This window comes from Neofelis nebulosa, chromosome 7 (assembly GCF_028018385.1).
Source record: "Neofelis nebulosa isolate mNeoNeb1 chromosome 7, mNeoNeb1.pri, whole genome shotgun sequence".
NCBI classification, from domain to species: Eukaryota; Metazoa; Chordata; class Mammalia; order Carnivora; family Felidae; genus Neofelis; species Neofelis nebulosa.
In genome coordinates, this window is record NC_080788.1 from 44,976,813 (window position 1) to 44,999,571 (window position 22,759).

General features: G+C 37.6%; 1 protein-coding gene and 1 long non-coding RNA gene across 5 annotated transcripts in view; one reads left to right on the forward strand and one right to left on the reverse strand.

Annotated features, from left to right (window-relative positions):
* Positions 1–15,645, forward strand: part of RORA (RAR related orphan receptor A) — a 722,505-nt gene extending 706,860 nt beyond the window's left edge. For all 4 annotated transcript variants that reach the window (XM_058740658.1, XM_058740659.1, XM_058740661.1 and 1 more), the window contains 5 exons: positions 12–144; positions 819–926; positions 2,698–2,808; positions 4,354–4,466; positions 6,141–15,645. In XM_058740658.1, coding sequence (XP_058596641.1) covers positions 12–144; positions 819–926; positions 2,698–2,808; positions 4,354–4,466; positions 6,141–6,305 — 630 coding nt within the window. In that variant the 3' untranslated portion in view covers positions 6,306–15,645. The remainder of the gene's footprint in view (positions 1–11; positions 145–818; positions 927–2,697; positions 2,809–4,353; positions 4,467–6,140) is intronic.
* On the reverse strand, positions 14,896–22,697 carry LOC131518086 (uncharacterized). The gene is made up of 4 exons (XR_009264901.1): positions 22,484–22,697; positions 18,607–18,690; positions 16,998–17,086; positions 14,896–15,447 (listed from the first exon to the last, which is right to left on the reverse strand). It is a non-coding gene; the product is annotated as an uncharacterized LOC131518086 (long non-coding RNA).
* Between the last annotated feature and the right edge of the window lie 62 nt (positions 22,698–22,759).

The window sequence follows — 22,759 nt, forward strand, 5'->3', positions numbered from 1 at the left end:
CTTCTCAACAGCAGCGGGAGGTGATGTGGCAATTGTGTGCCATCAAAATCACGGAGGCTATACAGTATGTGGTGGAGTTTGCCAAACGCATTGATGGATTTATGGAACTGTGTCAAAATGATCAAATTGTGCTTCTCAAAGCAGGTATGTGCTTTCTGCAAGTGAATTTTGAGATCTCCTCCTAACCTGCTTTCACCCGCTTATTAAAGAAATGCTTGGTAAGGAAGGTGTCGGGAACAGTTTTCCTCCAACGATAATAGCTCGGGCTTCTCTTAGCAGAAACTGAGTCCTTGTTAAAGGGTTTTGAGCTCTCTGCGGGAAACACTGCCTCCATTTTGCTTCTCCTCTGAATGAAACAATTAATTTGAAGGACATCTGCGTTCCCCCATCTTACCATCACCTGTGTGTTTCGTTTCTCCCACTCCAGACTCTCGGGAGCGAACAGTAAGTTGTTAGGAAGGTTATTTATGGCACTCAGAGGTACGCCCCTGGTTTTTTGGTTTGTTTTAATAAATAAGAATCAGTACGTTTTCCTGACAACTCTGAGACTCTGTATTGCAAGACAGAAGAATGCCAGAGAAGTAATTTGTAACTCCATCTGTCTTCAGGAATACAGGCCTTCATTAGCTTCAGCACACATCTTTAATTCCACTCGTGAACTTTGCCCCTTTAAACAGACAGCTGATGTGACAGGGAGCCGTTTGCCAAATACTGCCCCTGCTGCACTGAATCGCAAAGGGGGCTCTACGTTCGTGCCTTCAAGCTAGATGAGTCTTCACCACGATAGAATAATCGACACCATTTCTGCCTTCGCTTAGGTTCTCTAGAGGTGGTGTTTATCAGAATGTGCCGTGCCTTCGACTCTCAGAACAACACCGTGTACTTTGATGGGAAATATGCTAGCCCCGATGTCTTCAAATCCTTGGGTAAGGAAACCTGGCTGCTCTGTCTTTAAACCGGGGCCGTAGGAAAATGTGGGAACCCCGCCAAAGAGCTTTTGCATGGAATGGAGGCTGTTATTTGGAAACAAAAATGAAAGGATTTTATACTTCTGTTACTTTATAGTCACTGCAGAAAATGCACACATGTCTGTCTTACATTTAAAGGGTTAGCGTTTCATTTCATCCAGGTGGAAATCGAAGAAATTTATATTGTCTAACTTTCCAGTTCCCTTCTGGATTTTAAGAACCAGATTTTCAAAGGATACATTTTTCACGTAAATGAGAGGATGTGATTTGATACATAAAATCAAGCAAATAGCTAAATGTCTGCCCTTTCCGTACTTCTCCAATAACAACGATTAATAAGAATGAAATGCAGATATCATAGAAACAAAGTATTGCTAGGTGAAACTGTGACATGTACTATAAAAATTAATTAGTTTAGATTTCTATAATTTAAAGTGGGATGTAATCATTAAGAATGAAACGCTATCCAAGATAATGCTGTTAAATGATTTTAAAAACAATTAAATGATAGAAGGTCTATGTACTTTATAAGGCCCATTGCCATTTATTTTTTTTTTTTTATTTTTTTTTTTTTTTATTTTTTTTTCAACCTTTTTAAATTTATTTTTGGGATAGAGAGAGACAGAGCATGAACGGGGGAGGGTCAGAGAGAGAGGGAGACACAGAATCGGAAACAGGCTCCAGGCTCCGAGCCATCAGCCCAGAGCCCGACGCGGGGCTCGAACTCACTGACCGCGAGATCGTGACCTGGCTGAAGTCGGACGCTTAACCGACTGCGCCACCCAGGCGCCCCAGGCCCATTGCCATTTAAATATGTATACATAATATGCAAAACTGAAAGAGTACACACCAAACTTAACCAATCTTTTGAGGATGGGTTATTATTTTATGGGACTTTCACATTTTATGTTTTCAATTCTATAATAGCTCTAATGATTTTTACCACCATAATATGTCATTTGTTACCATTTTTAAGGGTGCTTTAGATCAAATACAGTAGAAAACAAAAAGTCAGTGAATGTAATGTTTCAGTTAGATTGTGCCCATTCGAGTCTACTGGTTAAGATAGTGGGTTCTGGGGGTGCCTGGGTGGCTCAGTCACTTAAGTGTCTGACTTCAGCTCAGGTCATGACCTCACTGTTCATGGGTTCGAGCCCTACATTGGACTCTGTTCTGACAGCTCAGAGCCTGGAGCCTGCTTCAGATTCTGTGTCTCCCTCTCTCTCTGCCCCTCTTCCTGCTTGCAGTCCGTCTCTCTTTCACTCTCTCTCAAAAATAAATAAAACTTTTTAAAAAATTAAAAGAAAAAAAGATCACGGGTTCTGAAGTCGGGCCGCCTGACTTTGAACTTCAGGCTGTTACTTCCTACCTGTATAACCTAAAGTGCATAATTCTTCTAAGTCTGTTTCCTCACCTCTAACATGGGGATAATAATCATAATACCTCTCCCACAGAGCTGTTGTAAAGCAGTAAGATACCTTTTAGAGTGGTGCTTAATGACGTAGTAACCTTGCAACAAAAGTCCACTGTCATTATTTTGGATGATGATGATGGTGTTGATAGGGATGATGGCTAAACAAATTTTTCTTTGGAGATTTCAAACGGTTAAACTGTAGAAATGTTATTACTGTCCCCGTGGATCTTGAACTACTACATCCTTCTTCATCTTACTCTATGTTTTTCTCCTAGGATAATAACCAAAATCCTAAACTGTCTTTAACTTTGGCAGGTTGTGAAGACTTTATTAGCTTTGTATTTGAATTTGGAAAGAGTTTATGTTCTATGCACCTGACCGAAGATGAAATTGCATTATTTTCTGCATTTGTACTAATGTCAGCAGGTAAGAACCAAATGACAATGAAATGTCAGGTAAAGAATTCTTACAAGGTCCATAACCTTTAATGGCTATAGAATATTGAGGTGCCTACAAAGAAAGGTTGCCACCCTCATTAAATCTAATCTTAAGTTTTTTTTCAAATAACAACCCCCCCCACACACATGCACATGTATGTGTGTTTAAGACTTCGTGCCATTCTGAGAAAATCTTAAGAAATGAGAATTGACCTGAAATCATTATTACACTGTATGTTAACTAACTTGGATTTAAATAAACTTTAAAAAAATTTTTTAAATGGAAGCGAAAATAATATAAAAAGCCGGGGGGGTGGGGGCAAAACATAAAAGACTCTTAAATGTAGAGCATATAGGGTTGCTGGAGGGGTTGTGGGTAGGGGGAAGGGCTAAATTGGCAAGAGGCATTAAGGAGGACACTCCTTGGGATGAGCACCGGGTATTATATGTAGGGAATGAACCACTGGATTCTACTCCTGAAATCATTATTGTACTATATGCTAACTAACTTGGATATAAATTTTTTAAAAATTAAAAATATTTTAAAATAAAATTTAAAGAAAGAACTAAAAAAAAAATTTTTTAATGCGAATTGAATAAAACCCAGTCCAGAATTAACCTCCTGATAACACAAGAAATGCTCTGGGAGAGAAGGGCTGCCCTTCTTAACACAAATCTTCAAGATAACATGGTTTTTAAAGCATCCTACTTTTTCTTAAGATTCTTTTGGATGTCACCCACAAGTTGATCTGAATTTATCTGTGTTTTCAACTAGTAGTGCCTCTTGGGGATAATCTGCTTTGCAAATTTACTATCTTCTGTTTGGAATTCTTATACCTAAAGACTACACATTAACAACCCTTCAGTTGTTTGGAATTCTCTTGACAATTTTAGTTGCCTTGGATTCTAAGGCAGTTTTCTTATTTACCAGAAAGGCAAGCATAATTGCTATGAGTATTTTATCCAGAAATGTAATTATTAGAAAGATTTGAGCATCGGGGCACCTGGGTGGCTGTCAGTTGAGTGTCCGACCTTGGCTCAGGTCATGATCTCATGGTCTGTGAGTTTGAGCCCCACGTCAGGCTCTGTGCTGACGGCCCGGAGCCTGGAGCCTGCTTCGGACTCTGTGTCTCCCTCTCTCTCTGCCCCTCCCCTGCTCGTGCTGTGTCTCTCTCTCTCTCTCAAAAATAAGTAAACATTAAAAAAAATTTTTAGAAAGATTTGAGCATCTGTGATGGTTTCGTTTGCCCTTGTGTGAATATGGCCTTCAATTTAAATGGCTATTCTTTTGGAAGGAGAGGACTCTCCCTTCATTTAAGTACCAGTAAAAATGGAAAGCTTTACCACTCAGTTTTATAGCTATCATAGATCAGTTTTCCATTGTTTTAGGAGCAAATTTTGAACAAGGAGTAAAACTGGCCTGTTGTTCTCTAACTCAGCACTGTGGTATAGTTGTGTCCAAGAGTCAGGAGGAATTGGGGTGTCCCGAGACCATGGAGGAGAAATACTAAGAAGTATCATTTTTCATGTGTAGATCGCTCATGGCTGCAGGAAAAGGTAAAGATTGAAAAACTGCAACAGAAAATTCAGTTAGCTCTTCAACATGTCCTGCAGAAGAATCACCGAGAAGATGGAATCCTAACAAAGGTAAGAGTAAAAGATGGTCTGGCTGCCATAGCCTGAATCATCCCTTGCCATAGGTCTCGCTGCCAGCCACCTTTGGAAGTCATCTTACCAGACCCCAAAAGTATCTATAAGCAGTAGGCTACTGACAAGAAAGAAATGTCTCCATTTCAAAAAATTCCATTGGGCCAAAATTCAGGTTACGTTCTACCATCGTTGGTTATGAAGCATCCTGCAATAATAGGGCAATGGTAGAATTTTTTTTTTAAGCATTTTAATACATTCTGGAAATCCTCCTCCTATTCCATCTAAGCTGGGCATAAAGCAGAGCTAATGTTCTGCATTGACATAAATTAGAGAAAGAATCTTTGAATTTAGAAGGAGGAAGTTATAAAGGACTAAAACAAGCAGGGTAATCACATAGTCTAATATTAGTTCTATTTCCATTACATTCATTCGTAATCAACAGAAAGTGACTTGTATTTTCTTCATCAATTTCCCATTACTACCCTGTATTCCAAGCAGAAGGCTTCATTTTTGCTAATTATTACCTTTTGCAATAAAAATATAATTAGGATGTCAATTTAAAATACGTTAATATTCTTCAGTGCTAGTGCTTAGTGGTATATATTTGGTCTTAAAAAAAAAAATCAGCCCAATTCTTTCTTAGACTATTCTATGCGTTTTATTGTTCAAGAAGATTGATTTGAGAGGTTTGGGTTTTTCTTCCTGCTTTCTCTTCTTTTCTCCCAATAGCTAAGTTCATACAGAGAGGGGAGGTTGGGGGTTAATTGCTGTTTTGTGTTTATTTTGCACCTGTTCAACGAGAGATTGAGGCAGGAATAGAAAATAGAAGAAGAGGTCTCTAGACTCGTACTTTCTTCTCCAACTTTTTGCCCCAAGGCAAGGGTACCGTCAGGTTCTTTTATCATAGAGGGCACCGAACATGTGGACAAGATCCACGATCCGTGGAACATGCTTCTTAGAGAGGATTATTCTGGTCGAGCTGATACATAGTGTGTATGGTGGTTTAGAGTTTTAAAAAAACGTGGTTTCAAGCTGTTACTATCTTCAGCTGGTAAATGGCTGATGCTGGGACTTCCGTCCAGGCCTTCTGACTCTTTTTTTTTTTTTTTTTTTTTTTAAATTTTACTCAGGGCCTTTTGCTCAGACCCAGAATTGCTTTGTTACAGGCAAAGGGCTTTCCCAGAAGAAACTTGCTGTCACTGGAGTTGGCTAGTACTAGTCCTGCCTAAAATACGTGGGGGATGCCATCATCTCTAGTTGCAGTGACCTCACCTGCCCCTGACTACCTCCTTGTCCTCTTCTCTGTCACCAGATGTCTTCTTTCTCCACAGTGGCAGAGGGCAGGGTTGAGGACAGTAGAGCAGAAACCATGTTGGAATAGGAGGAGGAGGTGAGAGGCTTGGGTTCTCATCTCAACTCTGCCACTCTTGCTCGTGAACATCTTTTCGGGTTGTTATAGTATTTGTCTTCAGAATTGTATTTCATGTATACTTGATACGCTACGATGTACCTAAAATGTGTTTTTACCAGTCTTCCTTATTGAAGAAGACGTAAGTCGCTTCAAGTGAGTTTCACTGTTATAAACAACATTGTAAAGATCATCCAGGTTCTCCGATTTGTGATGCTCATGTCTGTTCTCTCCTCACAACATGTCCTTTCTTCCACTTGCAGTTAATATGCAAGGTGTCTACGTTAAGAGCCTTATGTGGACGACATACAGAAAAGCTAATGGCATTTAAAGCAATATACCCAGACATTGTGCGACTTCATTTTCCTCCATTATACAAGGAGTTGTTCACTTCAGAATTTGAGCCAGCAATGCAAATCGATGGGTAAATGTATCACCTAAGCACTTCTAGAATGTCTGAAGTACAAACATGAAAAACAACAACAACAACAAATTAACCAAGACACTTTATATGGCCCTGCACAGACCTGGAGCGCCAACACACTGCACATCTTTTGGTGATCGGGGTCAGGCAAAGGAGGGGAAACAATGAAAACAAATAAAAGTTGAACTTGTTTTTCTCATGCATATGATTTCCATTATGCCTACAGATATGGACCCTTTTTCTGTCTCAACTTCTCAATCATTGACCTCTGTTTACAACTGAAGGAGGGTACTAAAGTCGGAGGATTTCCTTTTCTTGTAGCTCACTGCCCACAGACTTTCTGCAGAGTCACCAATCTGTCGGTAACAACAGAGAGTCCAGCAATAATCGGTGACTGGTGTGCATAGCGGAGGTTGCAGCATTATTTTGCACAACTTGCTCTTTGTTTCATGAAGGAAGTTTTTATTTTTCCACCGATTATTGCCAGTCAGCAGGATGGCATGAAAAGGGTCCATAGCACTAGCAACAATAGCATTATAATATATTACAGGGTAAATGGGCATGAAGACTATATATAGCTAAAAGAGATATTGTTTATATATTGTTTTAATTAATATAAAATGTAGTTACTGGTGTAGCTTTTCCTGTTGAATTGATAAGGCACTTTCATTTTGCACCTTTTTCTTTAAATTAAATGCTAGCGTGTTCACTGTCGTGTCGCATGTGCACCAGAAACACAAGTTTAACTGAGAAGGCTTGGAAGGTACGTCAGGAGGTATTTATGCTGCTGTTTACAAATTACTTTTAAAAGACTGGCTGGTCATATCTAGAAATCACGATGTGGATTATTATTTTTTTTTTTACACGTGAATTCGGAATTAGAACTCTACCTAAATTATACTTTGCTTCGTGGTAAGTTTAAGGATAGATGTGTTTATGCTTCATACAAAGTTGAATGATCGATTGGTGCTATGGACTTACACCATCACGCACATTATTTTTAAAAAAGCTTTTTTAAATGCCACCTCATGGAGGCAGGGGAGAGAGGGGAGGCTCATTTTACACAATTCTATAGTTATATGGAGTCCATCTCAACTTGGAACTCTTAATGCTTTGAGAACAAATCAGTAACCCAAATATTTATTGGAATTCAGCTTTTATTATAAGAAGGACCCAAAGATTATATCTGGAGCAAATACACACTCCCCATGTGAGGACATGAAGCATTTACTTTGTGAATGATTATGTTCTTGGTATAATCTAGGAACCCTAAGAGGATATCTCAGAGTAAACTAGTTCTAGACTAGCTGCCTCTAGATGCTATAATTCTAGAATATTGCTCTCCATAGCTCACAGACCCTGGATAGAGGGGTGATAGAGGCATGCAATGCAGAACCAGTTTCTCTTACTTAAATATGAAATATTTTAAGCATTCAAAGTGAAGTTGATGTTAAGCTGCAAACATTTACTCTTGTATTTATCTTCACTAGAAAACTGTGGACTGTAATTTATTTTATTAAATATTTAGAAGATTGCTTGGCTTTTGTGTTCAGGTGAGAAATATTGAATGTTCTTGTTTAATTTCATGTTTTGGGGTTTTTTTTATTTTAATAATTCCCAGGGGGGAAGGGAAAATGAACAGTCTGATATACAGGTGTGCATATTTGAAAAATAAGTGCCCTTTGGAAATGTAGGCATTTAGAAGATGATTTTAGTCACCCTGGGGGTAGGATTCAAACTTGTGGTCTGACCTCAAAGACCACGTTTGTACAGAAAAGGAAATATCTTCCCATAGCATAAAGGTGGGAGTGTCCAGGCAGCCCTTTATAGCAGAGAAAGTGTCTCTACCACCCGGGTCCCTCCTGAATCCTGATGTCACGTGGATAACAGCATGGGCTTCCCAGAGCCCGATACTCTGGCTTTAACTCCACTGATTTTCTGACTTGTTTCCTGAGGGATTTGGAGAAGAGGAAGGGATTATTCACACAAAAGTGTGTATGAAGCCTAAATAACATCTTAAATTTTTTTTTCAAAAATATAGTAAGGGTTTAACCATAAATAGAAGACGAAAGTAATATTTACTTAAATTTCTTACAAGTATATAAAACTTTATGTGAGTGTTTATACAGAGAGGTTAACTATCAGCATATAGTATTTATATTTGGGCAAGAAGGGTTAAATCAAAATTTTAATTTAAATAAGCATAGTTCCTGTGAGGATCAATAGTATTTATACTCTGAAAAGAGTACCACGTTTAGTTCAGTTATTTATTTGTCCATCTTTTTTCCTATTATTTCTCTTGTGGGGGAAAATGGTATGGTATTGTTTTTTGGGGTGGTTTTTTTTTTTGGTTTGTTTTTTGTTTTTTGTCATTCTGATTCACTAAATTTGGGGGTGGTTTGATTAAAGTATATTAACTTCTTTTTAACCAAAGCTTTCTGAATATGACCAGCCTCAGGTGCTAGCGCATTAAAGAGCAACTAAACCTAATTCCAGTGTCCACTTGTGAAATGAAAAGAGCTAATTGAACTTCTCTAAGGGTGAGAGAGAGCATAATGTTGAGCTTAAAAGAAATTCCTTTTCCCAGAAGGGATTTTGCATGTACCAAATGCAAAAAAAAAAAAAAAAAAAAAATGCTTAATCTCAATAGTAGTCCCACCATGGTGACATTGCTTTTAGAGTAAACCAAGATACATTGACATGATGCTGCTACCAGATCTTTCTGAAAGAAAAGCAAGGTGAGGATTTTAAGAGCAAAGTACATTGACAGTGTAGGGACAGAGCAGGAGAGGTGTGCTCGGTGAACAGAGGGAACAACTATTATTTGGATAAAAGTTGGGATCTGAAGTTAAACAATAAATTCAGTTTTAAAAAGTGAAGTTCAGAAAAGGATGTGAAAAACTTTGCATTTTTATTTTCTTTCTTACTATAGAAACACCTGTGTGATGACACAAAATACTTGGTGATACAGAACAATTATTCTTAAGAGTGCTTATAAACTAAAGTTTCCTAAACTAAAATATCCAGTAGTCTTTGAAAGATTGGAATCACATCATTGTTATCCCAGCTGCTATGTCTTGTATACAGTTTTTCATATAAGGTACGTAAGGCTTTTGTACAAAGCCCGAATACCTTTGGTTACAATGGTGTCAAATGATCGCATTATACTCTGGAGAACCTGGCCTTGGTCACAATGAAAACAAAAGTGCAGATGAAAGTGCTTTTTTGGACAGTTTGCAAATTGTGTTAAAGCTATGGATTTTTTTTTTTAAGTGTTCAGCATCCTAATTTGCGTTAAAGCTATGGATTTAAAAAAAAAAAGTCTTCAGCATCCTAATTCACCCTTCCTAATTTAAGGAAAATATGACTTATGGCACTGCTTCTAAGTTTGGTTGTTCTTTATAGTGTGGATACCCGGATCTCTGTGAGCGTATGGGGGTGGGCTGAGGGCCAGGGAGGAGGGAGTATGTGTGGGTGGGTGTGTATGCAGGTGTGGGTGTGGTTTTCGTGTGTATGATGTGCGTGTGTCGGACCGCTTCTAGGCTACTAAGTGTCAATGGAAAAGAAAATGTATTCAAAATACTTAAATCAAAACTAGAAGATGGGGGAAAAAATGACTTATTCTATACAAAGCCTTGTCTGGACCACTTTAGAGAGACTTCTATTTTTTTAACCCTTCTATAAATATTTGATGGCACTTGAAATATTCCTGCAATAAAATGTGATTTGTGTAAAGAAAAAAAAAAGATTTTGTAATGTGAAACAAAGAAAGAAAGTAATGTAATTTTCTAAAAAAAAAAATACAAACAAACAAACTTTGTATTATTTTCTTGATGGAATTTGTCTATCTGTCTTTGGGAAACTTTTTATTTCATTGAATGTGCCATAGTAGAAATACGTGTTTTTAGTTTTAGACTAAGGAATAGCTGTTTGTGTTCCGACATTCCAAAATGCAAAACAACCTAGTGGAATCTTGAATGAAAAGGTTTAAGTAGGATGTAAGCTTCTCTCATTGTTGCTTTTTTGCACATGTTCTCCATTCCTCTCTAGTGCAATATGTACATAGAGCACTTGCGGGTGTACCTTGATCCCTCAGGGAAAAAATACATATTTGTACAGTTTTGGTTTGTTTTGGGTTTTTTTTTTTTTTTGGTTGGTTTTTTTTGTTTTGTTTTCGGGTTTTTTTTTTGTTTTGTTTTGTTTTGGTATGGTTTGGGTTTTTTTGCCTTTTGTTTTTGGCTAAGGAATGTCGATTGAATCACTTGTTATTGTTGAGGGGCAGCCAGATAATAATCCTAAAGCCACTGTTTTCAAACATTGATTGTTTAAATCACGTGTCCTTCCAGTGCTATTATTTTAAGGTAATAATAATAAAAAAAGTTATTTTCTGACAGTTCTTTGTGCTGATTGGTGGAAAAAAAAAGGGTAAATAAGCACCTTATGATTGACTTAACTGTGAATGACAATCCATCTTGATATCAACAATAGAAACCCTATCACTTTGGAGTTGGGGTTAAGAGTCAGAAACAATGTGCTCAGGGATCTCCTAAAACTCTTCAAACAGGGTGGCCAGTACTACTGGGACAAATTGTGTTTTTTATTATTAATAATAGTGATAATAATGCTATCCCTCAAGGCACAAGTGAACTGTGTAGGACTGCGTGTGCGTGCATGTAAACTCTTCACTATCGTCTTGTTTTGTTGAGTTCAAAATGTATGTGTTCTTCAGTCTTGTGTGGTTAAAAACATGGAATAACTTCCAAAGCAGTACTTCACAAGATACATTAATAGGCGATATACCAACAGGGAGTATCACTTCAAGTGCATTTCCACATACTCCATTTACCTTTCTCTAATAATTAAACCATCCATGATAAATATATTCATAGCATTATATATTAGGAACTATTTCAAATTCTACATGGTGTGCAAAAAATTGTTGAAACCACTCATGAGATGAGAGCCTGCTTATTGGTGCAGTGAAACAGCTGAAAGTTTGAACAAGTCTTTTCAAATGCTAGCAAATAACTTATTTTAATTGTGTTCTCCAGAAGGAAACCAAAAAATCCCTCTATGTAACACCATTCTTTTACTTCCACATTTATAGTTTTCATCCGTTGAATTAATACAAGAGCTAATGTTTAAAGACAATATAACAGCACCACAAGCCAGCTTTTAGGTTACGTTGGACATTTTTGAACTGGAGCGTCGCTCTTATGTTTCCTTGTATTACTTTTCATAAGGTCAGTGAACCTCAGTATACTGTTGGCTTTGATTCTTCCATACCTGGAATACACATTCAGAAGAAGTTTTACATATTTTCTTACTCCCATAGCAGAGTATAATTTGGGAAAACTTTCCATGTTGTTTAGATGAAAAAGAAACTTTGACCTTGTTGGTTTTGATATTAAAGACTATGGAACATGGCAGAAATCTCTGTCTCTCCCTGTCTCTCTCTCTTACTCTCTCTGCCTATATATATGTATACACACACACATACATATAGGTATATATTCATACACATATACATATATACATACATATGCATATATATAAACACACACAGGTTATTGACGTTTTCACATACTGTATCATGTGATTGCCACTTCTTACTTATAAAGATATGATACAACAGAACCCTATGAGAACAACTTTATACTATGGATCAGATTAACAAATGTAATTGCAATAGTAAGTCTTGATCTGTTGCTAATGTCTGTAATACAAGTCTTCGTTCTATCTCTAAACACTAGTATTATTAAAGAGGTGCCACCAGATTTGATTTTTGATTAAAGAGGCCTTCCCATTATTGTTTATTCTTAAGGTATGAGAAGGCGGCAGATTTGTAAATGTCTTTACATAGCAATCAGTTTCACTTCTGGGTCTGTTGCTTGTTTGTGTGAGATCAGTTTTGTCAGGCTTTCAGAATAATTTTATAAAATAATCCAGAAGCCTGGCTTTATACCAAGGAAACATCACAGATAGAGGGATCTCCGTGTTTAACCAGACCCTCAGATCTTAGAGCAATAAATACATTCATTCAGTCATTTACTTATTTACAAATGAATGACAGAATATTCAGTCCAAATAGAGATGTTTTTTCAGCAATGCAACATAAAATGGAGTCTTGTGTTGAGAAGCTGAACATTAATATTTTAAATAGATGCCTATAGAATCTGTGTTTGCTGTTTACATTTAGTGTGTTTGCCACATTTCCTTTTACTTCTTTCCTTCTAAGGACTAATGAAAGACAGCTTGCTACTAGCATTGACACACTGCACACGCCATTATGTTGTTCTCTAATAGCAACTAAACTCTCTCCAATGTCTGTGTGTTTCCTTTTCACTCATTATGACTGTAATGTGGATGAATACCATTTCTAGGAACTTGGTTATTATTAAACAGATTGCATATGTAAATGCAGATAATTCTTGAGCAATATAGTGAATATGATTTCACACACAAAAAATCCATATGTACTGTACACATCTTCCTGAATCCGAAATTCTCTTCTTATCCACAATGGTTTGAAATCTCATATAAAACAGTGGTAAATTTTAAACGTTAGGACATTAGCTGGCTGCTTCTTTAAATGTACCTGTATTGTCTGCCTGCTCCTTTTGTGGAGATGTGTTTTTGTATTGGATGTTTGGGCCAATGGGAGGCTTCAAGCTACAACATATTTTCCCAGTTTAAATATATTTAACATATGACAAACCCCAGACAAGGCTTTTAATATGTATAAAGAACTGCAGTGTTAGGTGGTTTATTTGCAAACCGTTTTCAATGTTGTCCATTTTTATGGCACCTTTAACGATATTCTTGTTTCCAAAGTACAAAAAAAAAAAATAGGTTAAATAATCTAGCCATAACTGAATGTCAAGCAATAAAACAAATGACTTTTGTGCATAGACTTAAAAAAATACAAATTTTAGACATCTGCATGTAAATGCAATCTCTTGTTTACTGCTTTCTTCAACTTGAGCAATTGATTCCTTATTTACTATTAACTTAAGAACTTGTAATGGCCTGTAAACATTTTCTCTCTTACTCTTCTTTCAAATTTACCTTTGTCCCTGCTTTTAAGTCATAATATTTAATGTTGTTCTGCACATCTCTATACAGTTAACTTTTTGGCTTTCATTCTGTATAGATAAGAAAATGTTATATTATAAACAGCCTACTCAGTGCAAATATTTATCTGTTTATCAAATCCACAATATGCTGTATAATACTGGTTTTACTATATAATCTATTTTAGACATAGCTGTTTAGAACTAGAGTGTGCTATTTTTGTGTTTTTCTGATGTGTGGTGCTAGATAAGTTACTTTTGTGAACAACAAAAAAAATCCCTTTTATTCCTAGACAATACCACCTTTGGGTCTTGTTAATTTCACTGAGTATAACTATATATTTGTATATATATACATATATATATATATATCTACCTGTTCCCACTGGCAGCTGTATCAGAGTGCTGGATTTGGGACATGCTTTTCTCTTTAAATACATAATATCATTATATAAATTATTCTAGAGTGTATTTAATTAGGATAAAATTACTTCCTTAGTATGGATATTTGACATCTATAGGGTGAATCTGTTTATAAATATGGATATATGAAAATTTATTAGCATTTACTTTATGTTTGCTACTTGGCTTTATACCGTATCTCCTGAGATGAGAAATAATTTGCCAGGCCTTCAAGATCCTAAAAAACACTCTGGTTTAATGGAGTAATACTTTTGTTTTTTCTTACTAAGGAATTGTATTATTGGCACCTGACAGAGTTGTGTACTTAACTCCTATTATAGATGATAGGCATTTATATAAAATATCCTTGGTGGCTTGATGGCAGAAACTTTCCCCTCCTACCTGAGCCATGGGAAGCATAGAGATGTCCACTATCATGGCAGAACATGGGCCATAAAGCAAATTTGACAAGAGATGTTCTGTTTTAATATGACCTCAACCAGTTCCATGAACTGAGTGAAAGACCTTCACTTTAAAACTCTTTCACCTGTTCTCCCAAGACCTATTGGCATTCTTACAAATCAAAGTATATCAAATATCTGACTAAGGATGTAGTTAACCTTATTAAATATTGATTAGAATTGTTCTGTAATATTACTGAATTTGTAAGATCTTTAGCAAAGATTTTTGAGCAATTTATAAATATAGAGCAAATGTTTCTGTTTACTGCACTTTTTGTAATTGAAGGTAATAAATTCTCAAGCCATGGTTATTGGCTTCCGTGCACTGCATATTTACCCACAATTCTAGACATTTTCCATTTTTATGGAAGAGTTGCTGTTACCTTAATTATAAATGCAATCATGTGGTTAATGAGAGCGAATGCTAAGAGTTAACCTTTTAAAGTGAATTGGCTACAGTTTAGGGAGAAATCTCTTTTAAATACAAATCACGTCATTCCTTATTGCTTCACGTAGAGATTGAAACCTGTTTTTGTTTTGTTTTGTTTTGTTTTGTTTTGTTTTGTTTTGTTTTGTTTCTCAGCACCATTTAGCATCCTAAACTTCCTGAGGGTAGAGATTGTATCTCTTCGTGTCTACACAATGGCCAGCACACGTCAGCATTTGATAACTGTTAAATGACAAGTGTGCCCAAATTAAAACTTTTTCCTGGGATTTTTTTTTTTTTTTGGTAAATTTATAAAGTATGTCAAGCCTTATGGTTAACACTTTCTTGTACAACCAAGTAATAAAGCCACATTTAAAAAGACCACATGAAATGCTGATTCTAATTGTGTGTAGGTCTTAAGGATTAAGCACACAAATGTCACAAAACTCTGTGAGTAACAAACTCAGCCTTCTGTAAATATACATGCAAGTTTGGAAACAGTAATACTGTACCTATAAATATATGCTGTCTGTTTTGTGTACAGTATGTAAAAACTCCTTTTCTGCCACACTAAAAATGCAAGCCATTTACGGGAATCCTAAAAACAGTATTGTACTAAAACTTTGCTAATGATCTTTATTAGAGGATCATCCAACTTTTCACTTACATTGGGTTTTCTTTTCAATTCACTCTTATGGTAGTCTGCTTATTTCCAGCTGTTTGTTATTTTATTGAGTCCTCAATTTAAAAAAAAAATATTTTGATTCATTTTGTAAATACAAGCTGTAAAAAAAAAAAGAGAGATTTAATGTTGTCTTTTAAATACTCCGATTTTCATTCTAATATGAATGTTGTTATATTGTACTTAGAAACTGTACCTTTAATATTACATTACCTTTATTAAAAGTGCATTGAACACATCAATTTTAGATGTGCTTTATGTACTGTTATCCTATAATAAAACTTCAGCTTCTAATGGAACACTTGCCTGTTTTTCTTCTTTTTTCTTGGTTACTGAGTTGCATCAAGTTTGCTAGCTCACATTTTGTCTCCAGAAAATGGACCAGAAGAACCTTGCTATTCAAAGTGCCATCCACAGATCATTCGCACTGGCATCACCTGCAACATTGACCTTACTAGAAATGCAGGATTCTAGGCACCTTCCCAGACCTACTAAGTCAGAATCTGCATTTTTACAAGATCCCCAGGTGATTCGTTTGCAAATTAAATTTGAGCAGTACTGGTCTGTAGTATAGTCCTTTTTAAAAAAATTAATTCATTTCCATTTGCTGAGGGAAAATGTATAGAAGGATCAAGCTACCCTTTGGATCAGAGAAGTCAAAGAAAGAAATTTTAACCAGTCTGTTGATTGGACACAGCTACCAGAAATGCAGCATTGAAGGATTCTCAGGCTGTTTGCTGTCTCAAAGAAGGGTGCTACGACTGATTAGTGGTATCTGCCCTGATGTATGGGAGGGGAGAAATCCTGAATGCACACCAAACTTTGTCATCTTTGCTTTAGAAATCATTACAATGGAATGTCAGAAATGATGCCAAAGACAGAAAAATCCGTCTTTACCTGAGCTATCTTTGCCCTACTCCAGCCCAACCACCGCTTGTGTATATAGAAGTAAACTAATAAATTTAACATCAGCTAAGTATCACAATATTTTAATGATGCAAAAACCCTCATCATAATTTATTTTGAAAGGAGGGTGCCCTGGTGGCTCAGTCAGTTGAGTGTCTGCCTCTTGATTTCAGCTCAGGTCGTGGTCCCAATGTCATGGGATAGAGCTCTGCATGGGGCTCCAGGCTGAGTGTGGAGCCTGCCTGAGATTCTCTTTCTCTCTCTCTCTCTCTCTCCCTCTGCCCCTCTCCCCTACTCACTCACTCTCTCTCACTCTCTCTTAAATAAAATAAAATATTTTGAAAGTAATGTCAAGAACATTCAAATTATAAACTACCCTGAGATCAGAATAAAGGCAACAGAGTTGGTATTTTCCTCTACTACATGCATACTACAATGCCTAAGTGTCTCTTGCACTCAGTAAAATAAATATGTGAATTGACCCCAAAAGTTGCTTCACGTGAGAGTCCCTAATCCTGCTTTTATTTCCAATTGCCTCAGAAGAGGAAGAAAAAGATTATGCATGTGAAATATTTGTAGACTGTCAAGTTCTACATAATTACAAATATTCACCACCTTCTAGCATCTCAGGAAATTAAGAATTAATGCACATAATGGAGTTCAAATTATGAAATCTGTCACATCCAGGCCTTTGGCCAAACCCATGCCTAACCTCCTTCTGATGAAAACAATGGTTTACACTCACCTCCGCATCATGTATTAACTTGCCCAGCTTCCAGAGGGATACCAGAACAGGAGTATAAGAGGAATTTCTTACCTCCTGTATATAATGGTCTCATGGGGGAATAGAAAGGAAAACAAACATCTGGTTAAAAAACTCTTGGAGAAAAGGCAAAAGTAATCCTAGTAAGACCTGACCGCAGTGTGTCTCTTGGTTGCTACTATTACTACTAAGTGTAATAAGCCAAGATCAGTCTAGCCCCTCAAAATTAGACTTCCACTTTTAATGTGCACTTGGATTAAACGGACCAGTGCAGAGCAGGCCTTGACTTCTCATGACAGGTCTGCGAAAAGACTATGCTCGTGAGCTGCGGAGGGTAACCGCCGATGTGCTGAGACGCAGCTCAGCGCGTCGACTTCCCCTTTTGAACAAGAAACTGAAGATGGGCCCCAGTGGTATTCAAAGCCCTAAAAGAGGCGGTTAATATGATATAAGCCACCAGAGTCCAGAAGAATAAAAACATTCTTGCCTGCGGGATTTCAGGAACATGGGCGCAAGCAGGGAGTTTTTGTCAGGAGAACACTCCTGGATCCCAGAAGAATCACACTGATGGATCCTCAACTTTTCTTAATGCAAGCCTAGACTCTCCAGAGGGGCAGAAGTCTACTACTAGATTAACAGGCACTCTGTAATTGCACTGTGCCACCAGGAGTAAGCTGGAGAAAAATCCTGTTTTGTTTTCTTTTTTTCTAACGTCATTTATCTCTGATGTTGGAAAGACATAAGCTAGCCTTAATACATTTGACTTTGCCTCTGGATTTTTTTTCTCCTCGGGAGGGGTACTGTTGACTCCAGTAAAATATAGGCATGTCTAAACAATCCATTTGTTGTTTTTCCACTTGATGGGCTTCTCAGACAATTTTTTCACTCCAAGAGGACTTCCTCTTTGTGGGGGAGAAGTTGTTTCAACTATTACTTGTTTTGTGCTTGGAGAACAAAAACTAATTTTAATATTGGCCTCAGCCAAAATTATGATCATAACCTCCTAACAAATCTCACACCCACCTTTTCTACCCTTCTTTCTTTATCCCTCCAATAAAATACATACTGTGCTCTAAAGACGAATATAAATAATTACTTAATTATCCTACTTGAAATTATCTCTTCTGTCATCAACCCCTCTGTGGGAGAGTTAGATGCTCCCTACAGAAGACCAGCATTCAGATGAACAGTTAGTTCTGGGTTTTCTATTTATTTGTTTGTTTTAGCACAGGAACCATGTCATACAGAACACAACAAAATAAACTTCACAAATTATCTTCTGAGTGGGAAATTTTGAACTCTTTAGCCATTCTCTTCTGAAACAGGATATCTCGAGCCAGAGCGCTAAGCTAGCTTTCAGAAGTAATGAGAATTCCCTCCCCACTTGAAATAGGATTTTTTGCTGAAAAGCCCAATTTGAGCAAACTACTACTGGCAATAGTATCCCCACCCCCCCCCCCACCCCCATAGTCCTGAATCAATTACTAGATTGAAACCTCTTTGCTAGGGAACTATTTCTGGACTCCCATCTTGAAAGGTCCTTATGGATGATTGTAAATTCATGAAGTGATTTCCTGAGTGAAGTACTTACCAGACAATAAACTCTCCAAAGCTAAGTTCACCACAAATCAGGCAAAGGAAGCTCATTGGCTGAACGGTAGGAAATGACTTGGAACTAATAGAAAACAGATGAGCATGCATATTTCTCTGTCTCTTGGTCCACAAGAAGAAACACAAATCTAGAAGCAACTGTAATAACTTTACTTAACCAAGTGGTTGCCCTTTTAAGAGTTCTCTTTGAAATTTGGTCCAATGAAACATCTTGTAAATTCAAACTAAGTACCTACTGCTAAATACTTTTAATATGAAACTGACTTCTCATTCAACCTCTGAGTTTGTTTGTTTTTCAATTTAGCAAAAATGGAAAATCTCATCTTTCTTCTGCCTAAAAACCCATTGAATAAAATGGCACAATCACTTTGGAAAACAGTTTGGTAGGGTCTCAAAAAGTTAAGCATAAGTTTACCATACAGCCCAACAATTCCACTCCTTGGTATCTGCCCAAGAGAAATGAACATACAAACTTCACACAGAGGGTGGTATACAAATGCTCGTAACATTACTCATAACAGCCAAAAAGTGGAAACCATCTAATGTCTGTCAACTGTTGTATGGATAAACAAAATGGGGCATATCTGTAAATGCCCTACAATCCAGCAACAAAACTACTAACACCTACTACAATATGGATGATCTTGAAAATACTTTGCCAAGAGAAAGAATCCATATTGTATAATTTTTTGTCTGGAAAAGGCAAATCTATAGAGATGGAAAGCAGATTAGGGTTTGCCTGGGGCTAGAGAGTGGGAAGAGAGATTAACTGTAAAGGGGCACAAAGGATTTATCAGGATAAATCCTGATACATTAATCCTGAAACATTAATGGAATGTTTTATAACTTGGCAGAGTTGACTGACAATTTGCAAAACTCCATAAATTTACTAAAAATCACTGAATGATACAAATAAAATGGGTGAATTTTATGATCCATAGATTATGTTTTATGATACATGGATACAATAAAGCTGTTTTAAACCTACTACACACACACACTGGTTTCCACATCACCAAGAGCATAAAACCCAGCGTACTTCCCTAACATAGCATGAAGACCCTCTCTGGCCCCTTCTCCCCTTTTCAGTCCAATGAGTTTCATTACCCCCCACACCACACACACCATATGGGAGTAGCTCTTCCCCTTCCCCAGAACATACAGTGCTGTTTCACATTTCTGCATTTTTTCCAAACCTGAAAACCCACAGGTCTCTTCTCTTCTCTACCCAGGGAATTGCTACTCATCTTTCAAGACCCAATGTAAAATGAACTTCCTTGAAGTGGTATCTAAACTGTCTCAATCAGAATGAATTTATTCCTCATTGTGTTCCCATAGAATCTGTGTGTGTGTGTGTGTGTGTGTGTCTGTGTACTGTTTTTTTATTTGTATTATAATCATTTGTTTATAATGCCACCTCCACTGTTTTTTTGTTTGTTTGTTTGTTTTTATTTTGAGAGAGAGAGAATCCCAAGCACCCTCAACACTGCCAGCATGGAGCCCATCGCGGGGTCAAACTCACGAACCGTGAGATCATGACGTGAGCCAAAGTCAGACACTTAACCAACTTAGCCACCCAGGCGCCCCACCACTGTGGGGTTTTGTAGGGCAGAAAAAATATATACTGATGGCTATTTTATGTTGAATATTTACTCTTTGCATTTTTTTTTTTTTTTTTACATATTACTTCTAACCCTCACAATTCTGTAGGGGCGATATTACAGTCTCCTTTACCCAGATGAGGAAACCAAGGCTCACAGAGGAGACACAACATGTCTAGGATCACACTGCCAGTAAGCAAGAAAACTGAGATAAAACCCATATCAGCTAGACTCCAAAATCCATGTTCATTTCACTAAGCTGCTTCTGGTTTACAAGCAGAGCATAAAGAATAAAGGAGACAGGGGCACCTGGGTGGCTCAGTCGGTTAAGCGTCCGACTTCGGCTCAGGTCATGATCTCACAGTCTGTGGGTTCGAGCCCCGTGTCGGGCTCTGTGCTGACAGCTCAGAGCCTGGAGCCTGCTTCGGATTCTGTGTCTCCCTCTCTCTCTGCCCCTCCCCTGCTCATGCTCTGTCTCTCTCTGTCGCAAAAATAAATTTAAAAAAATTTTTAAAAAAAAGAATAAAGGAGACATACATTTAATATATTGTAATGGCAAAAGTTATAAGACCTAATTTTTAGGATCCACTTTATCACTTATCATATAATGTTGGAAAAGTCATTGGACAACCTGGGCCTTAGTTTCCTTAACAGGAAAATAAGAAGTTAGACTAGATAATCTCCAAAGTTCATTCTGGCTCTAAAAATTCTGATTCTATGTGCTATCTTGCAACCACTGGAAATCAAATAGACCAAACCAGAGTATACTCTTTGATGATAATTTGTAATCTCAACACAGGCCACGTATGGTGATGTTACTATATCACACTACTATGTGCTGATAACAGCAGCATAAGTGCCTGAACTATTCTTGAACAGTTTCGTAAGCAGCTGCTAAACAGTAGGAGAGGATTCCCAATTCTCTCTGACTGCATGCTTTAAGAGATAGTACCCAACACTTGAAATTCTACACTGTTTTGATGTCCATCTCTGTCCTAGCACAGGCTGTCAACATCACTCATCTAATAAGTGCTACCTGCACAGTGCCAGTCATTGCTCTGGCTGATCTGCAAGTATTCATAAGCACTGTGTCCTAACCTGCCTCTGTGCTACAACTCATTTAATACATTGCCAGATAAACTTTCCTGAAACACAGAAACTCTGTGTCATACTTCTGCTGATAAACATCCCCACCCAGCCCAGCATTTCATTTCTTATACAATGAAGTCAGAATCCTTAATCTAACTTATATGTTCTTGTGTGGCCTCATCCCAGTCTGTTTTTCAAACCCTTTTCCTCTACTACTTTTCATAGTCCTTGCATCTCAGATAAAATAAATTACCTAAGGGTCACTGGATTCAAGGGAGATTTTATTTTTATTTTTTTACATTTATTTATTTTTGAGAATCAGAGTGAAACAAAGCGGGAGCGGGAGAGGGGCAGAGAGAGAAGAAGACACAGATTCTGAAGCAGGCTCCAGGTTCTGAGCAAGCGGTCAGCACAGAGCCTGATGTGGGGCTCGAACCCACAAACTGTGAGATCATGACCTGAGCCGAAGTCAGAGGCTCAACCGACTGAGCCGCCCAGGCGCCCCAAGGGAGATTTTTAATAGAAGTATAATTTCTCTCTGAACATAGCTTTACATATCATAAATCATTGTAAAATTTAGAACATGTTTTTCTGTTAGCATACACACTGGACTCTGTTCATGCAATAGATTTATGTGGCTCCTTGTGCTGGTCTCTTTCTAGAATGTCCTTTCTCATCATCCACATACTTCAAATTCTTCAAATGAGCTGACATGTCAAGTGTCCAATGTGGTAACTGATATATAAGTATTCAAAAGGTATCATTAGCTATTAAAAGCTGCTTTTTGTCCCTCTCACTAGTAATTTCTCTCCCTCTGAATTCGTACAATTTCTCTTACGTAGCTTACTACTTTCTACTTTTATAATTATTTAATGTGAATGAGATTCCCAATGATCAAAAGCTCCTGTTAGAACTGGTATTCAGTCTTAGGCCCATATATGTAACCAGCACCAAGCACAAATTGTAAGTGCTCAATAAATCTTTCCTTAATGAATGAGAACAAAATTAGTGGGAGAGCCAGAGGGGCTGCTGGTGGAAACTGACATCTAAAGTGGGGTGGGACGTGGAGGAGCTGTTGTGTGCCAAGTACCATGTTGAGCACAACTCTCTCCGTTATTTCATGTAATCCTTTAAAAAATACTACCAAGTAGGTGCTAATATCTCCACCTTACTGATGAGGAGACAGCGTTAGGAAGCTAAGACATTAGCCTAAGGTCACAACCAAGTCTGTTCGGGTCCTTCCAGTACGGTACGTGTCGCCCGTCCTCCTTTTAATTCATCATCCCCTCAAGGTCGAGGACTTTCTAGGACAACACGCAACCCCTGGCTCCTTCCTTCAGGCCAGCCGCGACGCACCGAACCTCGCAATTTCTAGCCGAAATACCCCGAATCCGAGAGGGAGTACTCGGGCCCCGCCCCCGGCGTCGTTGGATACGTCATTAC